The 27,173-nt window shown below is 43.1% G+C and overlaps 1 protein-coding gene across 1 annotated transcript; it reads right to left on the reverse strand.

Annotated features, from left to right (window-relative positions):
* Positions 1–1,140: 1,140 nt before the first annotated feature.
* SRD5A2 (steroid 5 alpha-reductase 2) lies at positions 1,141–26,854 on the reverse strand. Its single transcript, XM_059841485.1, has 5 exons — positions 26,565–26,854; positions 5,985–6,148; positions 4,104–4,205; positions 2,985–3,135; positions 1,141–2,453 (listed from the first exon to the last, which is right to left on the reverse strand). Exons 1-5 carry the CDS (start codon positions 26,846–26,848, stop codon positions 2,387–2,389), a joined length of 768 nt encoding a protein of 255 aa, XP_059697468.1. The 5' UTR covers positions 26,849–26,854; the 3' UTR covers positions 1,141–2,386.
* Between the last annotated feature and the right edge of the window lie 319 nt (positions 26,855–27,173).

The raw sequence follows: 27,173 nt of genomic DNA on the forward strand, positions 1-27,173 counted from the left end.
TGGCAATAACAGACTACCTGGTGCACATATTAGGCAAGACAAAATAAATGCAGGAAATAGTCTTGTTTGGATGTGAGGTGTCACTGTCATATTTTCTGAAAAATCCCTTCACCAGGATTTCTTCTCCTGGGAAGCTGAGAAGCCTCAGAAAAAGATGAAAACAATAATTATCTGATCTGCTTCTCTTGTTTTGCTGCTTTGGAATGTGGTTGGAGATTGTTTACCAACAGGTGGTTGTTTGATTGGTTTCATGTGAATTGTTCTGACTAAATGACCAATCACGGACCAGCTGTGTCAGGACTCTGGAAGGAGTCACAAGTTTTCATCATCATTCTTTGTAACCTTCTGTCTGTATCCCTTTTCTATTCTTTAGTATAGTTTTAGCATAGTATTCTTTTATATAATATAAATCCATAAAACAATAAATTAGCCTTCTAAGAATATGGAGTCAGATTCTCAATTCCTCCTTTGTCCTGGGGACCCTAAAAATACTACAGTGAGGGACGGGCAGGAGGGACAGAGAAGTCTGCACAAGTCCTGTTCTGGTCAAAAGGATGAGGCAGAGCATGGTCCCTGCTCTCCCCTGGCTCAGACATAGATGGAGAAGACAGCAGCTAGGACCCCTGGCACTCATGGGCTGTTTGCTCTCTCACCACTTGTGAGGCTTTGGAGGGGAAAATTGCAAGGAGGGATCATCAAGGAGGATATGTTGAGGGAAGGAGCTCTGGGGAGTGTGGCTGCCGCTCATACTCAGCATGCACACACTGGAGAAGGGGTCATATTCTCCAGCCTGGTATCCTCATGGCCTCCAGCCTTGCTTTAAATGTGGTAACCAAAGGAAAACACCTTTGTGGTGCTAATGCAGAAATTCTCATCCCATGCAACAACAATTTTGCTTGCATCTTATTTTCTCCCTCCCTTACCTTTGCCTACACATGGCTCTCCTCAGGGCTGTAGAGGGACTGTACAGTGGGAGCCAGCCCCAGCTGGCTGCTCTGCTCTGGTAGTGAAGAAGATTTATAATATGAGCAAAGAAGGGAGGGTTTGTCCAGAAGGAGTAAGCTGGTGTGAGCAGAACGTGGTAAGCAACATCACAGAGATTTGTTTCTGCAAACAGTAAATTATAGGCTAACACAGCTGTGTGTTTCACATAAATTTTATTGTGTTTTGGAGGAAATTGTATACAATCAATCAGGTCACTCCAACAGTAGGTAGTATGTTTCATGTGTGCAGTCTGGTCTTTTTTCTTGCCAGCTGCCCAGCATAATTCTTAGCAGGATTTTATGCTATAAAGGGTAACTAAAACTATCAGCATCCAAGAGGACATCTCTTCCTATTGGGTTTAATGACTTTTTTTTTGAAAATTCCTAACTATCCTGAAATAAGGAAGAGGCATTCTGTCTGTTTGTAAAAACTCAATATCTCTTCATCATTTCCTAATAAGAGTATCTGAAAATATTCTCTGTAGACAAAATGTACTGCCAGTGACAGAGAACATTTTCTTCAACACAGAGCTTTTTATTTGTTGTAATTTTTATCATACATCACCATTTCAAATCCTTTTTATGAACAACAACTGAGTGGAAAATTTTTTATTCTGAAAAAAATATCTCGATTTGTAAGAGAAAATAAATGCTAATGGAGCTGCAATTGCTATAACAAAGTACATTAAAAAAACAAACCTTGATGGCTGAAGATTAATCAGCTGACAGTGAGGGAAGTAATGCTTAAGGAAGGAACACAGACCTTGTGCTTTTGAGTGCCAGCTTCCATCTCCGTGTACCTCACCTCACCTCCATGCCATGGCACACTGCTCCTAGCCTTGTGCCAGCACAAGTTCCCTCCTGTTACATTGTGTTTCTGGGAGCTAAGATGGCTTTTAGATGAAAAATAATGGGCTGAGTAATTTTTTTGGGGCAAATGAGATGCCCCTGTCTGGTTTAAAGTGCAGCAACACACAGGACACTGCCAGCAGAGCGAGGGCACGAGTGCTGCAGTGTGGAGGCAAGGAGGACCACTTGCAGAACTGCTATAATTTGGAGTGGCTGCTGAAAACCTTCTCCAAATAATGGGCTTACTTTTGACTTTTCTGCAACAATATTTAGCTAATGTTTTTTCTCTGATGTCAGTGCAGGTACATATTTGATTTCCACAGATTGAACTGCGCTGAGAAGCAAATATGTTTGCTGGGGAGTCCTTTTGCCCACAACTATCTGCAATTTCCCCTCTAATTAGAACAAGAACTTCCATTCCAAATTACCTTCTTGTCTGTTACAATCCTGGGATATCATTTATACAATTAATTATAGTCAGACCTAGCATTAAAACTAGGAATTGGAAAAAAAAAATCCTATAAAAACAAAACAAAGAGTCCATATTTCAGTCATTAAAAAACAAAAGGAATCAAGGCTTTCCTTGATTTTGGATAGTCCGTAAATGTCTTGAGATAGTACCTGAAAGAAAATAAGCGAGACAGTGAACCTGCATACATGGAGGGAAACTGCACAGTTTCAATACAGATCAGCTGAGGAACCTTAAAACTGCTCCAAGCTGCCTTTCTTTGTTATCTCAGTGTGCAACTCTGCAAAAGAGCAGCTCTAAAACTATTTACACCTGGTTATTTAATTAACTGATAATACTGGTAAGGTTCTAACAGGCCTAAAGTACAAATTTTAGGAATTCAGAGCATATCTATTCCAAAGGACTGCAGAGGTTGCAGCCTTAGGAAAGGCTCACATTTATGAGGTTCAGGAAAGAGAGGCTTTAGCAGGGTGGAAGCGGTGGTGCAGCTCAGGTCACATTAAATGACTGTCAGGCCAGGGGCACCAGCTGACTGCCTGCCTTACACAAAAAAGCCAATACACCTCCTGTACATGGCTTTAGATTTCAGTTTTAGCCCAAATCCTGGCTCTGGTCCTCCCTGGCATTTTGCAAACTGCATTCCAAGGGGAAGTAGCAGCATATGGCAAGGAACAGTTTGATACCTGTGATGGTGATAAGCACGTGGACCAATGCAGCAGAGAGTGAAAAAGGCAAAGGCGAAGGCTGGTAGGGACCAGGTTGCAATGGCAAAACCAAACCATTCCACAATTTCTCCAAAGTAGTTGGCTCCAGAAACGTAGGTGAACAGTCCTCCTGCAGCAACAGACAAAGTATTTAATTTTTACAGTCATCTCCTGTACATGGAAGGTTCTTTCACATAAAGTCAGCAGCAGAATATGTACTCTTTCTTATTCAGCCCATAGCAGCCACCTAAATGCACTTCCCTGAAGCCAGTGGAGCCATGCCAAAAGGGGATCTTGTTTGAAATTCATGTGTGAGTACAAGAATCAAGGGGGATTCTGACTCAGATGTTTCCAGCACTTTCACAACCTTTTATTTTCATTTGGAAAATAACTTAAGAGAGACCATTATTAGATTTAAACTATAATAATTACCATTAGTCAGTTCTTTTCATGCCCTAAAAATATTTTGCAACTTCACTGCCTGTGGGGAATGCAAAATCTGGATCTCAGGTTTTTGCCACATTTACAAGAGGCCGGTAAATATTGGAGGTGAGAAACTCTGGGAGAGACATATCACCATCCATAGGAAGCCAGCAGAAGGAGTCAATACCAAGCCCAAGAAATTCTTGGATTCCTATCCATGTTGCTCTACAGAGCTAGAATTGCTTTTCCTGGAAAGGCAATTCAACACCTTGGTGTTCTTATTTTCCCCTAAAGTTTACACTTTGAATCCACCTTTTGCACAGTAAGCAATCCACTGCTACTTCTTTCTGGGCATGGAGAAGACTATTTCCTTCTTTGCAGCTGCCTTTTGCAAAGTTAAAATCCTCTTCCTGTGTCCACTTCAATCTTCTCAGAATTACCAGCCAATTTCCTAAATCTCTCCTCACAGTCCGTGTTTTCCAGATCCTCTTGCTTTCCTTGGACTGCCTGCAGCCAGCTCACACCAGTCCCTGCAGCCTGGGGTGGCACCTGAACCCAGTACCTGTGCAAGACCAGCTTCTCTGCCATTATTGTCACTCTCCTGCGAATTCAGCCAGAAAACATTATTTATTCTGCTGCCCTACTTCCTTCAGGGAAGGGGGGATAAGAATATACCTTGAGGAATCTTGTAAGTGACTTCCCCGGGTTTCCTCAGCTGGCGCAGCAGGAGATCACTGTGAATGTTGATTCCCATTCCCAGCAGAAATAAGAGGAGGCCTAAGAAAGCAACAAGAAATGGATTAGAAAGGCAGCTCTGTCCAGATATCCCTGCTCAAGCTCGTGTGTGAAGTTTGTCTTTGCAGCAGACAGACAGGGATCATAATGTGAGGTGGGTGGATTCTTTTTCAAGTCAAAAGATGCATTGCTGCCAAGAAGGCTACTGAACAGGAGAAGCACAGTTGACTGGTGACACCAGGGCACTTTCAGCTGAACTTCCAGGTGACCACAGCCCCCATTTATTGAGTACTGGTGGGGGGACACAAAGTACCCCATGGCCACCACAGCCGAGGACAGCCAGCCACAGCTGTGCACGTTACTGCAGAGTCAGCACTGAGCTGTGGACAAGTACCAATACCCTCCTGTTACTGCTGAGGAAAGGGGAGCACAGAGACACAGAGTTATCCAGCACATCACTGGAGCTGGGAAAGGAACCTACATCTCAGCACCTCTCAGTCCATTGCCAGTGAGGCTGCCTGGACAGAGCTTTGGGCATGGATGGAAAGCAGGTACTTGCTGAGGGATGCTGACATTATCTGGCCAGAGTGATCCATTGACCAGATTCCATTTAACTGAAAAACCAGAGGCATTTGATTGAGAAAGTCTGCAGGTGACATGCCCTTCATTTCGTGACATGTTGGACACTGAGAAAACCACCTTGGACAATGATGGGAAAGCAAGAAAAGAAATAGTGTGTGCACTTCAATGTATACATAAAAGACTAAATGCTGATAAAACCTCAACATTTCCAGTAGCAACAGAAAGTTGGTAAGAGTCCATAGAGGAAGAATATATTGTTTGTTTTTTCCTTAATATTTCAAGTACTGCTAATGCTGATTTTCTTTTTTCTATTTTTTTTAACATTAAATATATATTTTATTTATCATGAAAATGAAGTTATATGGTGTTTTCTTTGTTGGATATGTAAGGTCTTACTAAACAATGTCCAGAATTTTTAGTATGTGATGCTGTCTGAAAAGATTGGACTTGCATCCTTAGTCTGAAACAGGGTATAGAGAATACCTTGGTTAGTTTGTAATTATTGTATCCAAAATATTTCCTCCGACGTCCATGTTAATCCTCATTTCTGTGTTTACATTTAAAACCACTCTCTGTGCAGTACCAAATCTGTAATGCCATCTAACTGCTCTTGTTCAGTTATTCTCTGGGGGATTTTACAGGGTGAAATTCAGCTAGGCTATTAAGTTATGGAATAGAAAGGAATCGTATTAGCATACAAGCAGACTGTGTGTGATCTCTAATCTTCCCCTGTGCCTTACATGAGAAAAAAGAGCTCTTTGTCCCCAAAGCCTCATTCAAGCTGGGGTTTTGCCCTGCTTTTCTCTCTCACTCAGAATAGCTGCGTGGAGTGCAAAGCTCCCTGGCAGGGAAGAGAAAGCCGCAGCTTGTGCTCGCACACAGCCACTGCTGGGTGCACACTTCTGGCTGAGCAAGGGCACAGCCCCGTGCACCTGGGGCCTGAGATTGCATCTCCGTGGCCCACAGCAGCAGGAGGCTCTGGAGTGCTGTCAGTAAAACAAGGCTCATGACTTGAGACTAACACATAACGCAATATACCTTCAAAGGTGGCTGCCTAGCAGGGAAAAAAAAAAAAGTTACTGCACATTTACTTGTTTTATCTGGGCCAGCAAGCAGGTCTTATGCTGATTTCCATCACAACAGATTTGACTCACATGTTCACTGAAGATTAGGACACAATTCAAAATGCTTACAAATTGCTTGGAGATTAGATCTTGGGAATCCTGCAGCTGTAATTACCTGATGTAAATCGGATGTCGGTGCACCAATCGTTTGGGTATTCAGCGCAGTAAATCAGGTAGTACCCCTGGAGGAAGCCATTATAGATACAGAATAACATGCCAAAGAAAAGCAATTGCAGTGGGAAAGGTCTGCCTCTAGTGAAGAAAGGGTAAATAAATGTCCTAAGGTAGATAAGAAAAAAAAGTCAGCACATTGCTCGTGATAACATTGTATTTGCAATTTCTCTGCTGTAGGGAAAAAAACTTGAACAAAGCACAAAGTAGAAAATAGGACAATAAAGACAAAAAATTTGAAAAGAACTTCAACAATATAAGATCAGCAATTTATTTGGAACAAGAAATCCTACAGATACACATCTTTTTCTGGTCCTGCAGGACTGCACCCAAGGTAGGAAGTTAGAAAGCTCATCCAGATTCACTGATGCTTTGAGAATCTCTCTGTACCTTTCTCTATGCTTGCTGGTGAAAATGAGGAATTCGTGCCCACAAGCTGCATTTTTATTTCCAGACTTGATTTAATGCTCCAGTGGGCCAAGGGGAGATTGGTTGCTGCAGAGGGACATGGGGACATGATGTTCAGACATCAGTGATGTTTGTGAAGGGCAGCACCAACTGCAATACTGATTCTGTAAACAAGGATTACTATGCCACGAGCATCGGGAGGAGCTTTGTTATGGAGAAGACATTCCTGATCCCTGAGGGCTTTAACCCATGGTGGCAGATGGGCTTGAAGACAGTGTTGAGACCCTCTGGCTCTCTCACCCCCTGCAGTATACAGCCCAAGATTTAATCTCCTGTCCCAGCCTCTCCCACTTCAATCAGAAAGAGACCCCCATGCATCTCTAACACACAGCAGCTCTGTCCTGCTCTGCTTGGACACTTCAGTGTAGGGGCAGAGCACTGTTTTTCCCTGCCTGGGGAGCTGCTTTACCTCCAGTCCCTGCCTCCCCTCCATGCTTTCAACTTTTGTTGAAAATAAGAAGAGCTACAGCCATAAGTTTAATGTGCTAAACACCAAGATTTCCATGCAGCTACAGCACCTAGGGCTTTCTTAGACAACAGCTGTGCTCACAGTGGCATTAACATCTGTGTCAGCAAATAATTGGTGCTTGTATAGTTTTAATTTATAATTAATTTAATTTATGTTTGTTTCAGGTGGGAGTATCCCCATTGAAACTTCAGGCAATCCATATAATCCCTGGGAGTGTAAAACAAGGAAGTTATATTAATTTTTAGTAAGTGTTTTCTTACCTGGCCACTTAAGTTCTGTAAGTGGAAAAATCTACACTCTGAATTTCTTTCTTTTGCCCTCTTGGGCTTTGGATGGTGCTCATCATACCAGTATATAAGCATTGCTGATAAGTAATTCACATCCCATGTTGCAAGTGTCACCTTAAGCAAGCTGAGGCATAAAATCTCATAATATTACAAATCTAGATTAAATCATACTATGTCTGGAAGTGAGTAAGCAGAGTACAAGCAGCAGCATGTTAATTCACTGCTTTCCAAAGCAAGGCAAGACAGATTTCCAGCAATTAAGGCAGCTGTGATGCAGAAGTGCTAAATATTTTTAAAGAAAGAGAAACGTAAGAGGTATGGAAAATGTTCTTCAGATAGTGGCATCACATTTGTCATATTTATTACAGAATGGGAAGGAATGCTCTTTGGAGTAATGTTACCAATAATTACTGATCTTGCCTTTTGGGAATGTGATGCTGGAGTTATGAGTAAGCAAGGCCAGCTTTAGCATTCTGATCTGCTGGTGAAGTCATATTGACAAATTCAACCTGAACAGTTATGAGAAAAAGTGTGAAAATTTCAAATGCAGACTTGAAGACAGCAAATTGTGTAGAAGAGGGAATGATGCAAACCACACAAAATTATTTAGGAAGTGAATTTATACAGCAGATTCAGGTAGGACTGGCACTGCTTTATCCTTTGCCAAAACCAGTCAAGTTTAAGAGTCTCTGAGTTTTTACATCTGATGAAAACAGAAGTTTCTCAGGTCCCAGAAAAACTGTTTCTGTACTGCTTCCTGCTGTAGAGGTTATAGGCCCTTGAAAGGTGACTTATCCTGCAGTAACAGGAGGCCACAAACCTCCCTGCCATGGAGTGCACACAGGACAGAAAGAATCTGCATGCAAAGTAAAAGTACAATGGCAGAGGAGCCAGGAGGCACCAGCTTTGTTTAGTTTTGAGGTAGTAAAATCCTGGTATCACTGTAATCCTGCCTCATAGCAGTTTGGACGATCCAAGTCAGGATTTCATCCAAGAATCTTTGTTGTGGAACAAATTCTCCAAGGAAATCTCTGTGGGTCTGTTAAACCAGAGGCCAGATTCAATTCTCTGTGTGAGATTGTACTACATGGCTAGTTGAGGGTGCACAAACTATTCCTGATGAGATTTGAAAAAGCAACAGAGATAAAGCAGGGGCATTTAATAGCTTTAAATATTCCCTGGAAGAGTCTGCAGCTCTGCTGGAACTATTTTGCAGTGTGAAATTCAAAGGGGGCCTGAAGACCACCATTTTAGAACAACAGAACAAATCTGGCCTTTTGGTTTTAGTCCAGTGACAAATTTGACCTTTTACGTTTGGTGCAATATTGATGACTAATTCATTACTCCTTTATTATCTTTACCAGCCAAAGGCTCTGCATCTGACTAAACCATTGCCAACAGCTTCTTTTTAAATGAATGAATAATGCATTATTCATTTTCTTCCCCATCATTTATTTTCCAAAAGAACAGGTTTTGAAGAGAAAATAATTTGACATTGCATCAAATTTCATCTTAGAGGTATTAGTCCAGCTTCTTGAAAATTCTGGAGACTCTCACCTAAACCCAGGGAAAGTATAGGTTTGCTCTTCTTTCCGCAGAAGGTGGAAATCTTTTCACAAATGTTACCACAATCCACTAAGAGTAGGTTGTCAGTCCTCCAACAGCTTGTCAGTCAGAGATGCTTCTGCTCCTGCTGTGTCTTCTCCTCTCCAGGCCCTAGATGCAGTGTTTCAGACAGTAACAGCTCATTTGTCACTCTGGAAGCTCAAAGTGTTTCACACCTGGGGCAGCTGCGTCGGGGGTCCCCAGAACGGAGGACACCTGGTTCCCTCCACAGCCTCCTGCTGTGTGCCCATCCATGCCTGTGCCACCAGGCCTTCTTCTGGGTCTAACCAGGATGAACGAAGGGCTAGGAAGCAGAAAGATGGCAAGTGGTGCCTCTCTCCTTGAAGGCAGGTGCTGGCCATCACCCAGCCTTGTCCTGCTCATGCTGGGGCACGGTCTGAATGCCCTGGCCCATCCTCTGAGACCCTGGCCAGCTTCCAGAAGAGAGTTATGGACTTCTCCTGCCCAGGAATGCTCTGAGTCCTGGCAGGGATTTTTTGGTTCTCCTTGGACCGTGGGGGGCAGGGCCTGCCCTGACTGCCTGGTGAGGATGAACCAAGGTGGCAAAGGTGCCTGAGAACCGCTGCCTGTGGTCTGGGCTCCACGTACCCTGGCTCCTTGCTTGTCCCACCAGATGTACCAAAGGTGGGGAGGGCTGGTGGCTCAGGTCAGGGCGGGCAGCCAGGCCCTCCCATGAGGGTGATGCCCTCAGGGAGCTCATGTGTGCACTGAGCTGACCCTGGAAAAACCAGACAGGCGGGTGTTGTGCAGCTCTGCAGGGCTCCTGCAGGAGGTGAGACACGCTGCTCCATCGAGGGCCCATGGTGCAGCTCCTTTTCTCACTCCCTGAAAACTCCTTGCCGAGGTGCTGTCTGCAGTTCTCCCCACGCTGCTGGTACCTTCTCAAACAAAGACCTCTCTAAGTAGAGGACAGCTCTCTAGACTCTACTGCACCTCCTTCCTTATGGGGCTGCTTTCATTTTCTTATTGGTACAAATTCCTGTATCTCAGGGGATGAGAAAAGCCTTGTGATTTGTGTTACACTAGCTACAGGCCAGTCAGACACGAAAGGATTGGCCTGCTATCAAACTATGGATTTACTTTAGGTCTTTCTTGTGCACAGATTTTCAAGATTGATGTCCAAACCTAGGGAGATTACACAGACCAGCTCTCTTTGCACCAACAATTGACACCACAGGTTGCCACTGGAATCACATTGCTAGGGAGCTGCTGGCACCCTTGGCATACCTGACCACTTGGACAGAGGCTCAAGTTGTTCACAAACATGATGGACTTCTATTTGGGGTGGCTGTGATGCCTTACACAAAGCTTCTAATTATTCTGGAGAGTTATGGATGCCAAATTAGATGTTTCAAAGACATCTGCTGCTGATTAGTCTACACATACTTTCTGAGCCCCATTCTGTAGTTTATTTGTAGGTTAAATGCACTCTGAGGTAATTTTAAACTTTTACTGGTTTTGAGTTGAGTTACAATAATTCTCATTGGATATTTATAGGATAAAACTGTCAAGTCCACACCAGGCCACAATCTGGCACTTAATTTTCCTGTGGCCAATTAAAAATTTTCAGTTATCCCAGACTGGGCTAAAACAAATGTGATGGGTAAATGTTCAGTTCCAAGCAGTGGGCTAATTTGCTATCAGTTTGAAGGGAAAGTAAAAGAAAATACTCGAAAATACTCTCAAAAGTGAAATTAAGCATTTTAACCCTCCTTCATCATGATATCTACAGATGCACCAGCATCACAATGCAGGTAGAAACTCCTCGCCTGTCATACTCCTCTCCTCAAACATCCTGCCCTGAGATCCTTTACCCTTCCCTTCCCCACTTACACTGCAACAGACTGAGAACATCATCAGCCAGGAATATTTAGATGAAAAGTAGGTTGTTAGCAGCTATTTGTACTGTTCAGGGTGGACCATGTCCCTTTTGTTAGGGTCTGCACAGTGAGACATGCTCTGTCACAGACTCAGGAACAAAATCTGGCTGCATGCAGGTGACACACCAGCAATGCCAGCAGGCAGGAGTCATGGACTGCCCATCAAGCCTCTGGCAATACCCCTGCAGGTGCAGACAGACAGCAGACCTCATATATCTCCTGTACTGCAGCTGTATCCCATCTCCTGGTGTAAGTAAGCCGTAAATTCAGGAGCTGAGCTCTTTTTCCTGGAGCTGATGCCGGCCAGAGCTGCCCGAGGAGCCACCAGTGCCAGGGGTGTGCAGTGGCTGCGAGTGCCTCTGGGTGATCCCACCTGCAGGGCACATTTCCTGACTGGGGCAGGAATGTTCCTCATTCCTGCATCACTGGGACAGTGTGAAACCATCAAGTAACTGTAATCACTTCCTGGACTGTGGCCCAGTTTGTAAGCTCATCTTAAATCATTGAACAGGGTCAGTGAGGGGAGCAAGAGAACTACCTTTTTATTTTAATCATGCAGATTTATTTATCTAGTGATGACAAAAAGTTGGAATGAACTCTCTTTTCCAAGCCAGCAATATTCTTGCACATGCAAAATACCCTACTGCCATGTTCCTCCAAAGATCTTTGGACAAATTTTGATGGCTATAATTTAAGGAATAAGAGGGATGTATAAATGATTTAAAATCTTATGGTTCAGATGTATAAAACAATACTAAACCTGCCATATCTGATTAAGTTCTGAGGAGTCTATCTAAAAAAAAATTGGGTCAATCTACTATCCTTGGGATGTTTGTGGTTCATTTCCAAGATAAATCCAACCTGAACCCTTTTATTGTAGGGACAGTTTTTCTTTGTGGTCTCTTAGTGTCAGGTCCAGGGCTGATGAAGACTTCTGGCAGGAGCAGACTCATCTTTCTTGGGCAAGAGATAGAGGCACACATCTGATCAAAGGATGGGAGAAGGACTCAGACACATGGCACCATAAGTGGGTTTCAAGGAGTTCTTGAGAAGCAAGGCAATGGGAAAGAGAAAGTCTGGTCAGCCCTGATTTAATGCAAAGAGATCAGAAGTGCAGTAGGATCAGAGGAAAATGAGAAAAGACTTGTAAGGGACTGCCATACTGAACCATGGGGACTGCTGAACTTGTACTGAAGATTAATAAGAACAAACTTATTTCAGTTGAGAAATAACACACAATACTAGAAAATAACTTATTTGGGACAGCTGAGTAGCTGTGACCGACAGTTGCCCCGAAAGTTGTACTGAAAGGAAGTTAGTTTGAATGTGATTGATGAATGAGATGAATGAATGAGATTTCTATTAAAAGTAAAATAGAAAAAACACTGAAGTAAAGAGCTGGGTAGGACTGGGAGAGGGAGGATAATCAGAAATTACAGACAAAGGCACATTCTTTAACAAAGAGAACACAAAGATTTGGAATTAATAGTAATTTGTATATTTCAGGGGATAAATTATATTCCATTGAAGAGAGGCAGAAGGTAGCAGCTGCTGAGGACAATTGACCACCATTTACTGCATTTTGTTTTGCATGGTCTGACTATGGCTTCTGCCAAAACAGAGTGCTGACTGTGAAGGGCCTCTGCTCTAATCCAGCGTGATACCTTCAGGGTTTCATAATGTCTCATGACTCATCTAACATTTTATACAAACTGAACATCTCAAAGATGATAAACTGCTCAGAATAGATTAGCAGTTGCTTAACACCAGCATTTATGAGTAAAGCTCCAGAGTGGTACTTGCTGTGCCAGGAAGGCTGACACCATGGATGACAGCCCTTGCAGAACAGTCAAAGGAATCGGCAACTGCACTTGACTTGTGGCCACAGAGCTAAAAACAGCTTTCAGGTGGAAACCTTGGTGACAGGTCAGAAAAGCACAGCTTCTTACAACTGCCTTTGAATGAAGGGGGTTATGGGGAAAAATATTTCCAAAAGCATGTGTATCTCATGGGAAAGGCTAAAAAATGGTGCTTCTGTATCACTATCAATCATTGAAGGAAAATAAACCATGATGCATTTAATCTTGGATAGATTTAAGGAATCTGAGCTATGTAATACTCAGTTCCAACATTATAAAGACCTGAGCTAGTCATTGTGACCAGCTAGAACTAGTCAGTAATGGCTCATTGATTGATACAAATTGGTAGCATGCTGTGCATTTAGCAAAGTAAGAAGGATAAATACAGTTTATAGATAAAGCTTAGTCCTCTTCACATTGCACACAGATATTATTAGGTGTGCTATATTTAAAAAAATATAAGTTGTTGGAAAACAATTTAGGAAAAAGGAAAGGATTTAGACCTTAAAAAGGGTATTTGGTTTTAATTAGTAGAAAATAATTGTGTAGGCTTGACTTCAAGGCAAACATTTTTCCTTTTCCAAATTCACTGCAACAGTGGCCAGGTTTCAAAAGTGTTTTGCAATTTTGTTCATAAATTACTTCATTACTCCTCTTGGTTTTCTTCCATTGTTTCTGAAAATGTCACTAGAAAATGTGGTATCTCCCAGTGACTACCAGCAACAAAGGAGAATTCTTCTGGTAAAAAGGCATTCAATCACAAAAAGCATCCTACTGGTTTTGCAGATACAGGATCAAAACACTGCACTTCAGTTATTATGCATTTTCTAAAAGGACACCAAGAACAGAATTGCTGGGTTTGGTGCATTATCAAGCTGCCTCAGCAAGCCACAAGCCATCAGCAAATTACACTCAGTGTACATTTATACCAACAGATTTGTTTCTTAAATGTTTCTATTTTTGGTATAAACACCAAATAGGTTTGAAATATTCTTAATTTAAAATATTATTTTATTTTCATTTGCTATAACCCAGTCACTTTTTCTTTTTTGTTTGTATTGTGGAAAGGAGATCAGAATGAGAGCTGAACTAAACAAAGGGAAGAATGGATTGACTGCCCTTAAGCAAAGGCAACTGAAACAAGAGCCAGATGAACCAGATATTAATATCTTTCTCACCATCCCTTGTCAAATTTGGCATATTCATCAAAAAGATGGGGATTTTTTAAAAAATTACTTTTATCTTTCATAGCCAAAGAAGGTGAAGTGGAGCTAATAGAGCAAAGGGAATATGTACAGATCCCTGTACAGATCCCTGCTGAAATCAGTACCACCCCCTACAAACTCACAGTTTGTCCCCAGACACTCCACAGCCAAGTCAGAGGAGTGCAGAATGGGCAGCCTGGTCAACTTCTTTTCTAAGCAGCAATACCTGTCACAGCCTCTTTGACTCAGAGTCCTGTGTCTCTGTAACAGCAGAGGACAGGACTCATTTCCATAGGTAACCCTATTTTCGTGGAGTAGGTTTGTTGAGTGGAGGAGTTTACATAAATTGGATATATTACAAGAGAAGGATGGTAGGAACAGATGTTGTCCTGTGTCTTGACCTTAGATTTTTTACACTGTCTCACATGTCAACCAAATTTTAAGTAACTTGGAGTTTCCTGGTTTAGAGGATGTTAAGTGGCTGCAAAACTGATTGAAAAGTTATATCAAGGAATAGATCACAATTGTTTACTATCAAACTAGAAAGATCTTTTGAGGGAGGTTCTACAAAAGACTCTTCTGGTACTACTCAGGAGTTTTTTCATTAATATCATGCCTCTGGGGAAAAAAATACTTGCAATGTTTGTGGCTGACGCGGCTTTGAGAGATGCTGAGCACATCAAGAATGAAGACCAGAGTTTAGAATAACCTTGAAGTACTTGTTTGATAGTTTTAAAACAGTTGATTTAATTCAATAAAAACAATGGCAAAATACTACACTTAATTAAGACCAAATGTAAAAGTCAGGCTGAAAAAAGGGCTGGATAGGAGAGGGCATGCTGGTAGGTGGCAAACTTAGCATGAACCAATGATGTCAGGCTTTTGTGAAAAAGGCAAATGTTAAAATGTGTTGTTGGAGACACCTGAGGTAATCTTTCCACTTTGCATAATGCTAGTAGGAGCTTAAATGATACTCTGTCCAGCTCTCCATAAAAGACAAAGTGGAAGCAGCCCAAAGACAAACAGCTGTGGTCTAGGAAGTGCTGTGTGAGGAAAGACTGAAGGACTCAGGGCTCTTTAAATAACTCAGAGAAAAGCAGTGGAACACCTCATAACCATCTGCAACTGTATAAAAAGCTCCTGCAAAGAAGAAAGGAGTCGAGCATTCTCCTCGTCTACTGGGATCACAGCAAGAAGCGACAGGTCTGAACAGGTGTATAGAAAATGCACTTAGATATTAGGGAAAGACAGTGAGGCATTGGAACATACTAGGAATCTCAATAAGCAGCAATTGTTAAGGACAGACTAGACAAATGTCCATCAGGAATAAGAAGAAAATTTGAGGACTGTATGTGGCCAGGAACTGCCTGGGAATGGGAACATAGTGCTATTTTAGTCAGAGAGGGGCTCTGATGGACTCAGGACCAGGCCAGCTATCACAGTTGAAACCCTAATTAAACTAGGTCCAGATTTGTACTTTCATGGGGATTAGAGGACAGGACGACTTGTATGGGGATTAAAGTTCAGCTTGACTGGATGGATTGTGCTGATGGCAAAAGTGCAGATCTCACAGTGCTCCACGATTACCTCTACAACTTGATAGTATCTAAAGGGCAACAGCACTTAGAGGTTATGAGAATATTTGTTGTTTTATCTAAGCAATAGTGTGTCAAAGTCTTAGCCCGCCAAAGGTATCTCCCTCTTTTCTTCTTCAGAAATAACCACTTGATATTTAAGAAAACGGATCACTTTGTTCCTATTGCTAAACTGTGGGAGTCTGCCAAAAGTGTGAAATACATGCCAGAGTAACTTAATCAGACACTATGCTGTGCACTTCAAAAAGTTCCCCACTCCACTGGAGCAGAGTTTTAAGAGTTCACAGAGGTTGAGATCATGAGCAGAACAGGAGGATGCATCTACATAAAAACTGGCACAAAATCCAAGGTTGCACTGATCTGTGCTCTTACAACTGCACTTATCAGATCAAGTGTCATATTATTTTCCATAAATTGCCCCTGTGGGCCTGAGAAATGACCAAAGGAAGACAGACAATTGGTAATCTATCCTTGTTCAACATTAAATCTTGGTCAGATTATGTTCAGCCAGCATACTGAACCTCCATGATCTCATGGCACTCATGGCAGTACATACACATAGGGAGGAACAAAATTTGAAGTGGCCAGGTCAGATCCTGAGTTTTTGCTTACATTAAAATAATCAGAGGACTTAGAAGCCTCTTTTTTTTTTGTCCCTAAGGAAAAACTGCCATGGGCTGATTCTGAGTCACAATTGTCTCTGTTTCCTTGCAAAATATGTCAAAAGATTTCCTGACACTGAAAGCTACTGGGTGAATCACTCAGCAGAGTGTCAGCATCATCTCTTGATACCTGGGTATTGCCCTCTCACATCATGACCTTTTCCTTCCCATTTCTTCTCACTCCTGCTCCATTACTGCCCTAGCTATTGTTAACAACTCTCCTACTTGTCCCTCCTGTGCTCTTTCAGCTGACATTTCTGTCTCTTCCCACCTTGTAGCCCTGACTGTAAACCTCACAGTGGTTTTATTTCTCTGCATTCAAGACATGTTGTATATTTCCTAATCCATGTTGCCAGAACTCCAGCTAGGAGACTAGTTCTTCTCTGTTGATTATCCTAGCAGCCAGAAAAGCCTTGCTCTGTCCCTACAGTGCCAGCCTAGGGCATACTTGGCTGGATTGCAGGCTCGCATTATAGCCTCAGCTGAACCAGAGGAACAGACTCTACAAATGTTAGCTGACGACCTTTATGTTTGAGCAGATACAAACGCACTTCTCAGACAACTGCGCCAAGTTTAAATTGCTTTCCCTTGGAAGAGTCAGAGACATGTCTCACTTTAGTAACCTTAATCTGGGCCAAGTTTTAAAATGTGAATGCTTTAATAGTTCTGTTCTTGTTTTTTTTAAGGTTCTAAAGAGAAGCAAACAGGCAAAGAAAGCCATCAAGAGCGTAATGTAAGTACTTTTCTTCCATTCTGTCATTTCTCAACATTTCTTCCTCTCCTGTTCTCAGAAGCAGCAGAAGTTTAATAGAGGTCCATGCATTGTCCTACCCCAGATGTGTGACAGGAGTCACTGGAAGGTTTATTTAGGACCACACTGTCTGGAGGTATTTGCATGCGCATCTCCAGCAGGAGACCATGCTAACGTGACCATGCTTCTTTGGGTAGCCCAGCTAACTTACTCAGAGCTCTCTGTAGCCTTCCTGCCCAGCCTGAATGATGGCATGACCACGTAGATCAAGGAGCCTTGGCTTGGTAGGAAAGTCACCCAGCCCATCTTTACCAGTACGTCAAAGAGCTGCAGGTCATCACCCTGCCTCAGGATCTGCCTCAGCAAAGTCATGCCTGGGAACTGATCTGTCCATTAGCATCTCCTCCCGGCAAACCCTCTTTCTCTAGCAGACAACACATCTCTTTGAAGACAACCTGGATAAGGTGACATTTTCCAGAGCCATTTCTGGGAGGCAGTCTTCCAGCATGGCAGGTGTTGGATTAAGTTGGTGAACTCTAGCACTGTTGTAAGGAAAATGGTAACTTATACCTGGCTAAAGCTGACTGTGGGTGTTGCTACTCCATGTTTATGAAGGGTAGTTAGGAAGGAGGAGGTCAAACCCAGCTTCCTTCAAACAGGACCTTTTTTCATTGCTGTTGAAGGTCAAATTTGGATACACTTTCCTAGGAATGGTGAAACTTTCTGCCCATCCCTAGGTATTAATACAGTAGTGACTGGTGCTTCAAAAGTTCACAGCTAGGTAGAATTTAGCTGGTTCTTAAAACAAATTTGAACCTGTAGAAAAATTTACTGTTTTTTCTTCTTATGAGTTGCCTTTTCCCATTTCCCTACATGGAATATTTTAACTAATATTTTAATTGGGTCGTTTGGGTTTTTTTTTTTTGGTTGAGTTTTACAACAAAATAATCCCATTGCCATTGTTGTAACAAAGAGATGTTGCAAAAATAACTAGAATATCAGCGAGTGCTCAGCAAAGAGTAACACAGCTCTTACATTTAAATGGGTGTAGATGTACATGAATTTAATTATTTGACCAAATTCATCAAGGATCACCCTACTGATCAATTCACCTGCCACATTTAAACCAATTTCTGGACAGAGAAGGACACATTGAGGTGTATAAATTATGAATTGTCTCTTAATTCAAGATTGAAAGTATTTCTTTATCATAACCCTTCTTGACCAAAATTAATTTTGAAGAAGATACCAAGAATATAACTTACACCAAGGGAAATATGCAATCTCTGGGATGGGCACTGATTTATAATCATACTACTAGGAGGTTTTTTCACTTTTTTTTTTTTAACGGAGCTCAATAAAACTGGCAAATTACCTAATTATGCAGGCTTTTGAGTACACAAAGGGGCTATTAAAGTGTGTCCTTTTGTCAAGCAATATTTATTGGCTTAGTATGAAAGTCCTTCTTCCTCCTCAATGACTGCCTCTACTATGATAAGAAATCAAAAAAATCAGATTTGTGGATCTTGAAGGAGCAAGATCCATCACAAATTTCCCACTCGGCATACGGAGTGGACCTTAACACTTTTCTCTTGGTTTTTATTTCCTGCTTAAAAGAGTAGCCCAAATAAGGGAATACTACAGACATGTCATGATTAAAACAAATCCTTTTCTTCTTTGGTAAAAACATCACTATTTTCAAGTAAAAACATTTACAGAAACTCCTGAATAGAATTTTTTTTTTTCTGTCTCTGTCTTAGTAAAACCCTTTATAACTCTGCTTTTCTGATATCAATGCTGGGAATGTGGTAATGCAAATCCAAATCTTTCCCAGATCCTTGCCAGTCTTACCAAAGCCCAGTGGGGTTTGGAGCTCAGAATGTTATCATCCTAAAGGATTTAAGCTCACAGGATAGCAAGTGCTTTAAGTTCCTGGGTAGGCTCAAACCTCACACAGGGGAGATCAGAGCAACCTTCTCGTGCCTGGGTGACGTCCTGGTGGCTGGGACTCATGTGTCTGCCCTGGAACTGCAGTTTGGACAGTTGACTGCAGAGCAGCTGGACTGACACCCACCAAGTCATTTTGCAATTAACAGCAACAGTGAGGTCTCAGAGCAGGCATAAATACTCCTTTAGTGCATTTAAAGCTGCCTGGTAGTAACAAAACAGCACATGTGAATTAGCATCAGATATAAAGATATTCCTGAGAGGCATGATGTCTTGAAAAGAAGTGAAGAAAGATAAAATTCTTAAGTTATCTCTGCAGAAAATCTTCCAGACCAAGAGACAAAAGGAAAAATCACATGGGTACAATTAGGGCTGGGCAAGAACAAGAGGTTTCTGTAATGTTAGCCCACTTCCCATTGGGAAAGGAGTGTACAGATAGGATTATTTGTGCTAATTGTTAGGAAGGCAATCAGATAGTATTCTATTTTAAGAGCAGAATTAGGAAGGTATTTCATAATGCTAAAGAAGACTGCAAGGAAGCAAACTCCACACTAGCACTGGGTACATGAACATTTTACAATTCTGAGGCAAAACATATGAAGACATGCATTTCTCGGCTATTAATACATTAATCTGAGGAACCTGGATAAAAATAGCAATGAATCTACTATTTTCACAGAAGAGAAGAATGTATTAGCATTACTGTAATGCACTGGGATGCCTGGGGAGCAAGGAATACATAGAAGAGGCACAGCAAATGGCCAGCCCCTGTTAGGGATATTGCTGACAGATCTAGAATTACTGCCAAGGCCAAACAGCAGGAGAGAGGATGCAAATGTGCTACTGTGTAGCTGGTGAAGGCCAAAAGGAATCTGGTCAGGATCTATTCCAAAGCATCAAAGTGAAGGAAAAGAGAACAGGATTTGTTACTTGCCAAATACCTGCAGATTTTGTATTGGGAGATTAATTATAGAGGTTATAAGAGGCCAACAAGAGAAATGTCTTCGGTTATTGACACTTAATAATGGTAACTTTCTAAGACCAAAGGATAAAATAACTATTTCTGTGGGGGGAAAAATTAATCCCTGGATAGGATCTATTGGACCTGATGGTTATTTTCTGGTCTTGTTATATTTACTACTAACAAGGAAAGTACCACTTAAATATATAAATATCCCTCAAGCTTATTCTAATTTCTGTTTATGCACTTGATGTTTCAGAAAACATGACTAAAACTCTGTATGAACTAATATGGAATACCTCTAAAAATTATAAGCAAGTTAATTTATAAAAAATTTACTCATTTGGAGCCTCCATCCTTCAGCATTTCTCTGGAGTCTTGAGCTGCTTTTCTTACTGATCACAAGTAGGTATGCCTACTTGAAAAAAGGACTGGTCCAGGTGTGTCCAGGTAAACCTAGCACCTGGCTGACCAGCCAGGAGCGCAGGCAGGCACTGCATTCTGCAGAGCAGGGGAGAGCAAGAGCCTTTTCCTTTTTCCCTCCAGCTTACTTCCAGAGAGAGGGAAACTGGCCAAAAGAAGTTTTAGAAACTTACGTGAGGATGCAGTTTTCAAATGCTCCTCATTTCTCGTTCTCTTGCCACAAATTTCTGCATTGCCTGACCTCTTTAGAAATATGTCAGTTTGTAGAAAACCAACTACAGGTGCACCAAATGGGTCACCTCCAATCAGAGGAGTCTGGGGATCCAGCTGCACCTCAAAGAGCAGCCTTACTTAATGTCTCTCAGATTGACTTTTCAGTGCACTTCAGAAATGAAAACAGCAGTTGGGTTTGTTCATATATTAACTGAATGAAATAGAAAACAGAGATTTGACTTGATTGAAAACAAAGTTGCAAGAGAAGAAAATAAATAAGTAAATGTAATTCTAGGTGGTCTTTGAAACTGAAATGCTTCTTTAAATTGCTTGTGCCCCAGCTATTGAGGGTTGCACAGAAGGGGAAAATGCAGCACCCTGTCTTTTACACTTCTGTCTTCAGGATTATCTTCATTAGTCAGAGGGACAAGGCCTTCCCTGCTGCTGTTGTGCATGGTGGCATCACCTGGGCTCCCTCACCACTCTGTCTTCCTCACTGGCAAGAGAAATGCAGCCTGAAGATTTATATGGGATTGGAGTGCAAAGGTTTCCCCTCATTGCCACATGTTATGTCTCCCACCTTTGGGGTTTGAAGATGGACTGCAAAATAGAAAGGCAGCAAATGGGTTTCTCCTCTCCACCTGAGGGCTTCTGCTGCATTGCCAGCACAGCCCCTCCAGCTGGAAAGGCTGTATTACAAACTACATTTCAAAGTAAAATACTTTGTAAGTCATTTATCACAAGAAGTGTTCCTGTACGTACATCTTACAGCACCCATCATTTTCAGCTCACTACCAGCTTTCCACAGAGATTGCATATACAGATGGCAGACTTGGCTGTCATTTTTTTTCTCACTTTCTTCTTCCTTTTCTCTGCCTTCCCACCCCATCACTTTTGGAGGCCCCTGCAACCACAGAACCTACCCTGTGAAAGTGAAGGTGCTATGAGCAAACAGACGTGGAAACTCAGATTTTGATTTTTTTTCAGATTCCAAATAATTCCAATTTTAAGAATGTTATCTTTAGCACCAGAGAGCGTTTGAATTTGACAAAATTCACGCCATGCTGTGCTGACAAAGTGCTCGTTGAGACACAAAGAGCTGGCTAGCTAAGGAGAGCAGCCAAGGACCAGGGCTGGGATTCCGCCCTTCCTTCTCCTCCCCTCAGCAGCAGCAGCAGCAGAGCAGCAGCAGCCTGCCTTCATCCCATCCTGAAAGCCACAAAGAGAGAGGCTGCTGCCTAGCGGCGGCAGACAAAGACAGAAAGCATTCTGCTGTCTCAGTTCCCCACGGGCCACCGGAGAAGGCAGGATGGAGGGAAGGTCTCCTGGCTCCATCCCCTCCCTCTTGAATCCTCTCAGACAGAAAGTCTCTGCTCTGGGCAGCACCAGGGGAGGGCTGGCTCTCTGACCAGCAGTCGCCACGCAGGTGACCATCTCCTTTCTCTGCCAGCGGCAGGCTGGGTGGGGCACAGCACCTGCCAGAAGTGGCTCACAGGACTCCTGCAGGAGGTCCTCTAAATGAGGACCATCAATGTCCTTGACAATGAGGCACCATCAGCGTTAACCCGGTTTCCAGAACAGTATTAGGGTGGTCCCTTCAACACTCCAGCATATTCCTCAAAAGCCTGACAATAAATACAAAATCACCACTGATTAAGCTGGCCCATGGCACAAATTCTAGACAAGCACTGAATATGAATGTAGGCAGGACAGCATTTCCAAGCAGTGTGCCCATGTTAAAAAAGTTATTTAAAAATGAAGGAAATACAGTGATATAAACGAAAACCAACTCCTAAGGAGTGATAGATTGTAACCTTGATTACAATCCAGGTTACACCAGCTCCAGAGTGTTCTAAGTAGCCTGGAAACATAGGATGTCCCTCTATAACTCCCAACAGAAAAGTGCTCTCCTGATCTGTAAACATTGGAGTAGGATGGTGGAACAGGAAAGTAATGTTCTCTCTAGGCATGCTACTACAACTCTGCCACTGCATCATTCATCACACACTGATGTCTTCATTTTAAAATGGATATAGAAAAAAAAGGAGAGGGAAAAAAACCCACAGAAATTATCTGAGGACTGAGAGGGGGAATAGAAGTCTTGCATTGAGGGTCGGCTCTGGTTCAGTGATATTAAAAACTTAGTTTACGATACCTCAGTTCAAATAAAAAAAAAAAATTGTAGCTATTTGACAGCATGTCCAAAAGCAGGACAAGTTAATTATGGTGGCTTAAACCTGTTCCTAAATTTATGAAAAGGTAATTTTATCCTGACTGACTTCATGTCGGATGAAGTATCATGTGTCTGCACTACTCTAACTCTGTGTCAGGTCAGGTAATGTCTGTTCCCCTATGTCTGGCATGCATCCACCACAAACCCATCAATTCAGCATAAATAGGACATCATGTGTGGTAATTAATGCACCAGAAATACGATCATGTGCTCCTATATTATCTGCATCAAACTGATGCTGACAGAGGACTTGACAGCTCTGTAACAAGCAAATTAAAACATGATCCATTGCCGTGTAAGTGATATCATGGTAAGAGAATACTGAAGGACACTAGGGAGTGCTTTAAATTAGCACAAGGTGGATAGAAGGAGCAAGGCCCACTGGGAGAAAAATCAAGACCACTCAAATTTAGGCAAGACATTTTAAATATATTTAAGGGTAAAAGAATTTAGAAGATAACACTACCAAATAAAACATTGGATTTTTCCATTTTAAAAATGATGTATTTTTTCATTTTCAGGGGTTTCAGGTCAAGACTTGAAGTTACTCTGAAATATGTGCTTCAGTCTAAAAGGAGCTACTGGGGCAACACAGCTGGCTAGAAAGTAAAGGAAGGTAGAATAGCTAAGCACAGCAGTCTTTTGGAAGTCTGTGTTTCTCCACTATGGACTGTCATGTCCATCTGAGCGTACCTCTGATGGAAAGTTCCCTTCCTCATGTATGTTTGCTATAGTAGATGAGACAAGATTAGGAATTATAAAAGCTCCCCTGTGAAGAGGAAGAAGTCACTAAATTATGCACCAATATACAAAAAATGTGTCATACAAACACAGAGGAATGCTTAAGTACAGATACCAGATGATCAGTAGTAAAAGTAGGAGTGGATTAACAAAGTACCTTTATGATTAAGAGTGGAACACCTTTATTCTTTTCAAAATGTTAAAGTCAGAAAATGAAGTAGGCTACACCCATTAGGCAAATGCAATTTTATTATTGATTGATATAACACTTATTATCCTTGCAGTCAAGTTTAATCATGGAAGTATTTAAAACTGTTGTTAGATTATTCCAAGTAAAGATAATAAAATGAAAACAAAACAAAACCCAAAAAGTCAAACTAGATCCTGACTGTTTTGTCAAATTACTGAACCTCTTTTCAAACACTGTATGGCAATGGAACTTTCTAATGCAGTGTCACCAATACCCCTTGGTAATATGATTTGTTCAGCATCATTTTATAGGCAAACAGCCATAAATGTGCATGTGCACATAATATGTAAGTGCACTTCTTTCCACCCCTTTTCAGCTCTGCAATAAGACAGCTTGCCCACCAGCACTGTCACCAGGATGTGGTGGCTCTCAGCATGGAACAGGGAAGCCTAAATTCCCATGAGGTACTCCCTAGAAAATCCAGGAGCTGCAGGTGGGCTTAGACTGGAGCTGATTCTGGATGGCAAACCTGTGAATGCCCAGTGGTCAGGGATGTCTCCTCCGTTGTTGTCATCTTCCTCCAAGGTCTGAGTAAGTCCCATTCTTTTGGTTAAAGGCTTAATCCAGATTTCAGTTATTGTGCTACTTACTGATTGCTAAGAACTTGACCCAACCTTCAGAGGGTCCAAGGACTAAAAAAGTCTAGGTAGCTAAAAAGTCTGGAAAAGAAGAAAGCTGCAGAAGTTGTGTATAACTGTAAGATATGCTACAGGCTAAAAAATTCTCTGTAACAATATATTATCCTGCCTGCTAGAAATTGTAGATAACAATTAGCTGTGCTGATTGTTAAAACTTTCATGTTATCAAGAAGGCTCTAATCATAAACACAGCCATGTGGCCATAGGTCATTCTGCCAAGAATCCCTCAAAAATCTGCTTGTCCTATAGTATTGTCAGGCAAAACCCAGAAAAACTTCTGTTTTGTGATTTTGCTGCTCTTTTACATAAGAGCAGAGTATTAATATTTAATACATTTCAAATATTAATTGATTCAGCAGAATGTCATAATGGCTTGTGTGAGAAGGGGCTGCAGCCTGTGAGAATGCTATTGGAATAACATGCTGTATTAGCAAGAAAACTTTTATGCAGACTTGGTTAAGTGAGGGCTTTTACTTTTACAAGAGAAGAAGGATATTCCATTGAGAGATGAGAAGATCCCCGAACTGTCTAGGAAAGAAAAGTGCTTTTGCTTCAGTCCAGCAGTAAATTTGGGAAAGAAGCCACAGAGTCAATAGATGTGTGCACACTGGTAGGATAACATTTCTTTCAGTCATCTAGTGGTGTTCATTGATAGTTGTGTTTCTCAAACAATCAGAAATTCTTGATAACAGAATGCATTTAACTAAATTCTGTATAACTACCTAAAATCAATACATCTAGCTTTCTGGAAGCCAAATATGTTATGGGAGTGTCCTCGAGCTGACTCCTGCAGTAAAGACAATGGGAGTGATAACAAATACATGCCTAAAATAGTGCTAGCAACGTAAACCATTCTCTGTTTGAAATTTCTCCAGAACAGCCTTGAGTTTCTATCCCTAAACTATCTGTAGAGATACTGCAACTGGATTTTCAATATATTGATTTTGGTTGAGTAGCAAATAATAATTTCTGATCAAATATTACAAGAATGTTTTCTATTTCTATGAAGCAAACTAAAAAAACAGATAGAGGAATGGTGGGGAAAAATGGCAAATCAAGTCAAGGTTTTGCCTCAGAAGTTACATTGCCCCTTACTACATAATGGCATAACATTTTCACGTGCACTTGCCACTTGTGAATAAAAACCATTTTCTTCCATAAACAAAATTCAGCTTTCTCACAAAAGAACTCCACAGAAAATGGAAGTGGAGATGATGGATTCTGGTGATATTCTCTGCAGAACTGGGTGACAGTTGTAGAGCTATGTCTCTTCAAAGTTATTACCAACTCTGGATAAAAATTCTACTATTTATTTAAACTCCTGATTAGCAAATACAGAATTAATTAGAGTTACAGCATTGGTTGACTCTGACAAGACCAGGTTTCTAAAAAGAAAAGATATGAAAGGAAAAAAAACCCAACACAAATTGGTAATTCGGTAGTGGAGCGGGAATGACGAATTGAGCACAAAGAACCAACTTTGATGCCGTGGCACCGCACGCCCGCAGCGCCTGTGCTCGCTCCGCGCTGCGGGCAGAGCCGTGCGCTCCCGGTGCTCAGGCAGAGAGAGCCGTGCGCTCCCGGTGCTGCGGGCAGAGCCGTGCGCTCCCGGTGCCCGGGCAGAGAGAGCCGTGCGCTCCCGGTGCTGCGGGCACAGCCGTGCGCTCCCGGTGCTGCGGGCAGAGCCGTGCGCTCCCGGTGCTCAGGCAGAGAGAGCCGTGCGCTCCCGGTGCCCGGGCAGAGCTGTGCGCTCCCAGTGCTGCGGGCAGAGAGCCGTGCGCTCCCGGTGCTGCGGGCAGAGAGCCGTGCGCTCCCGGCGCTCCGTGGCTTTGCTCTCGGCCACCCTCGCGCGAATTCCCACGGCTGCGTTCGGCGGCCGCCGCTGCTCCCGGTGCCACACACGCGGTGCTTCTCTGCCCGCAACAAGCGCTTCATATGTACCTTTACATAATATTTGGATGAGTTTTATCCAAACCTTTGCTTCAACTTAGCGAAACCTTCTTTATTTTCTTTTTTCTTTCTTTCTTTTTTTTTTTTTTTCTCCCCCTAAGAGAACAACTCAAAGCATACAACCTCTCCCCTGCTTCAAACACCCGAGCACCACCGGGTGCTCCTCCTCCCAGGGTAGAGATGCCCACCCGGCCGGTCCCTACTCCCCGAGCGGAGTCCGGGGCCCAGACGGCCAGCCAGACTCGGGCGGGAGCGATGCTGCAGCCGGGACCTGCCCCGGCCGCACCCGCCCGCCCGGCTCTCGCAGCTTCCCTTGGTTGGGTTTCCCGAGGCGGGGCGGCGGGGAGCCGTGCCCGGCGGCGGTACCTGTAGAAGTAATGCCAGCAGAAGAGGCAGCAGAGGAGGCGGCAGCCGAGCGGCTCGAGGCGGGGCGGGCTGCGCAGCGCCAGCAGCAGCGCGGGTACCAGGAAGGAGGGCAGCTCCTGCAGGAACCAGGCGCAGCGCGCCGGCAGCCGGCCCCGCGGCCGGCACAGCCGCTCCTCGTGCTTCCCGTAGCGGGACGGCACTCGCAGGTGCAGCGAGAGCTGCAGCAGCGCCAGGGCGCCCAGCAGCGAGCTCAGCGCCAGCACCAGCCCGGGGAAGCACTGCATGCTCGAGGGCGGGCGGGGGCAAGCAGCCCTCGGCCAGCGCCAGCCCCGGCCTTATTAGAGCCGCGGCCGTCACCCCGCCCCGCCGCGCTGCCTCCCGGCGCCCGGGCTCGTCACAGGGCGCAGCCCCCCGTGCCGGAGCGGGCGAGGCGCCCCGACCCGCTCGGAGGGGAGCTGACCCTCTCCATCCCTCCCCTCCCCACCTAGAGGGGAGCTGTTCCACTTCATCCATTCCTCCTTCCCGTCCCGTCCGAAGGGGAGCTGTCCCCCTCCACCCCTCCCTCCCTCCAGTCCCATCTAGACGGGAGCTGTCCCCCTCCATCCCTCT

Source organism: Haemorhous mexicanus, chromosome 3, assembly GCF_027477595.1.
Source record: "Haemorhous mexicanus isolate bHaeMex1 chromosome 3, bHaeMex1.pri, whole genome shotgun sequence".
Classification (NCBI taxonomy): Eukaryota; Metazoa; Chordata; class Aves; order Passeriformes; family Fringillidae; genus Haemorhous; species Haemorhous mexicanus.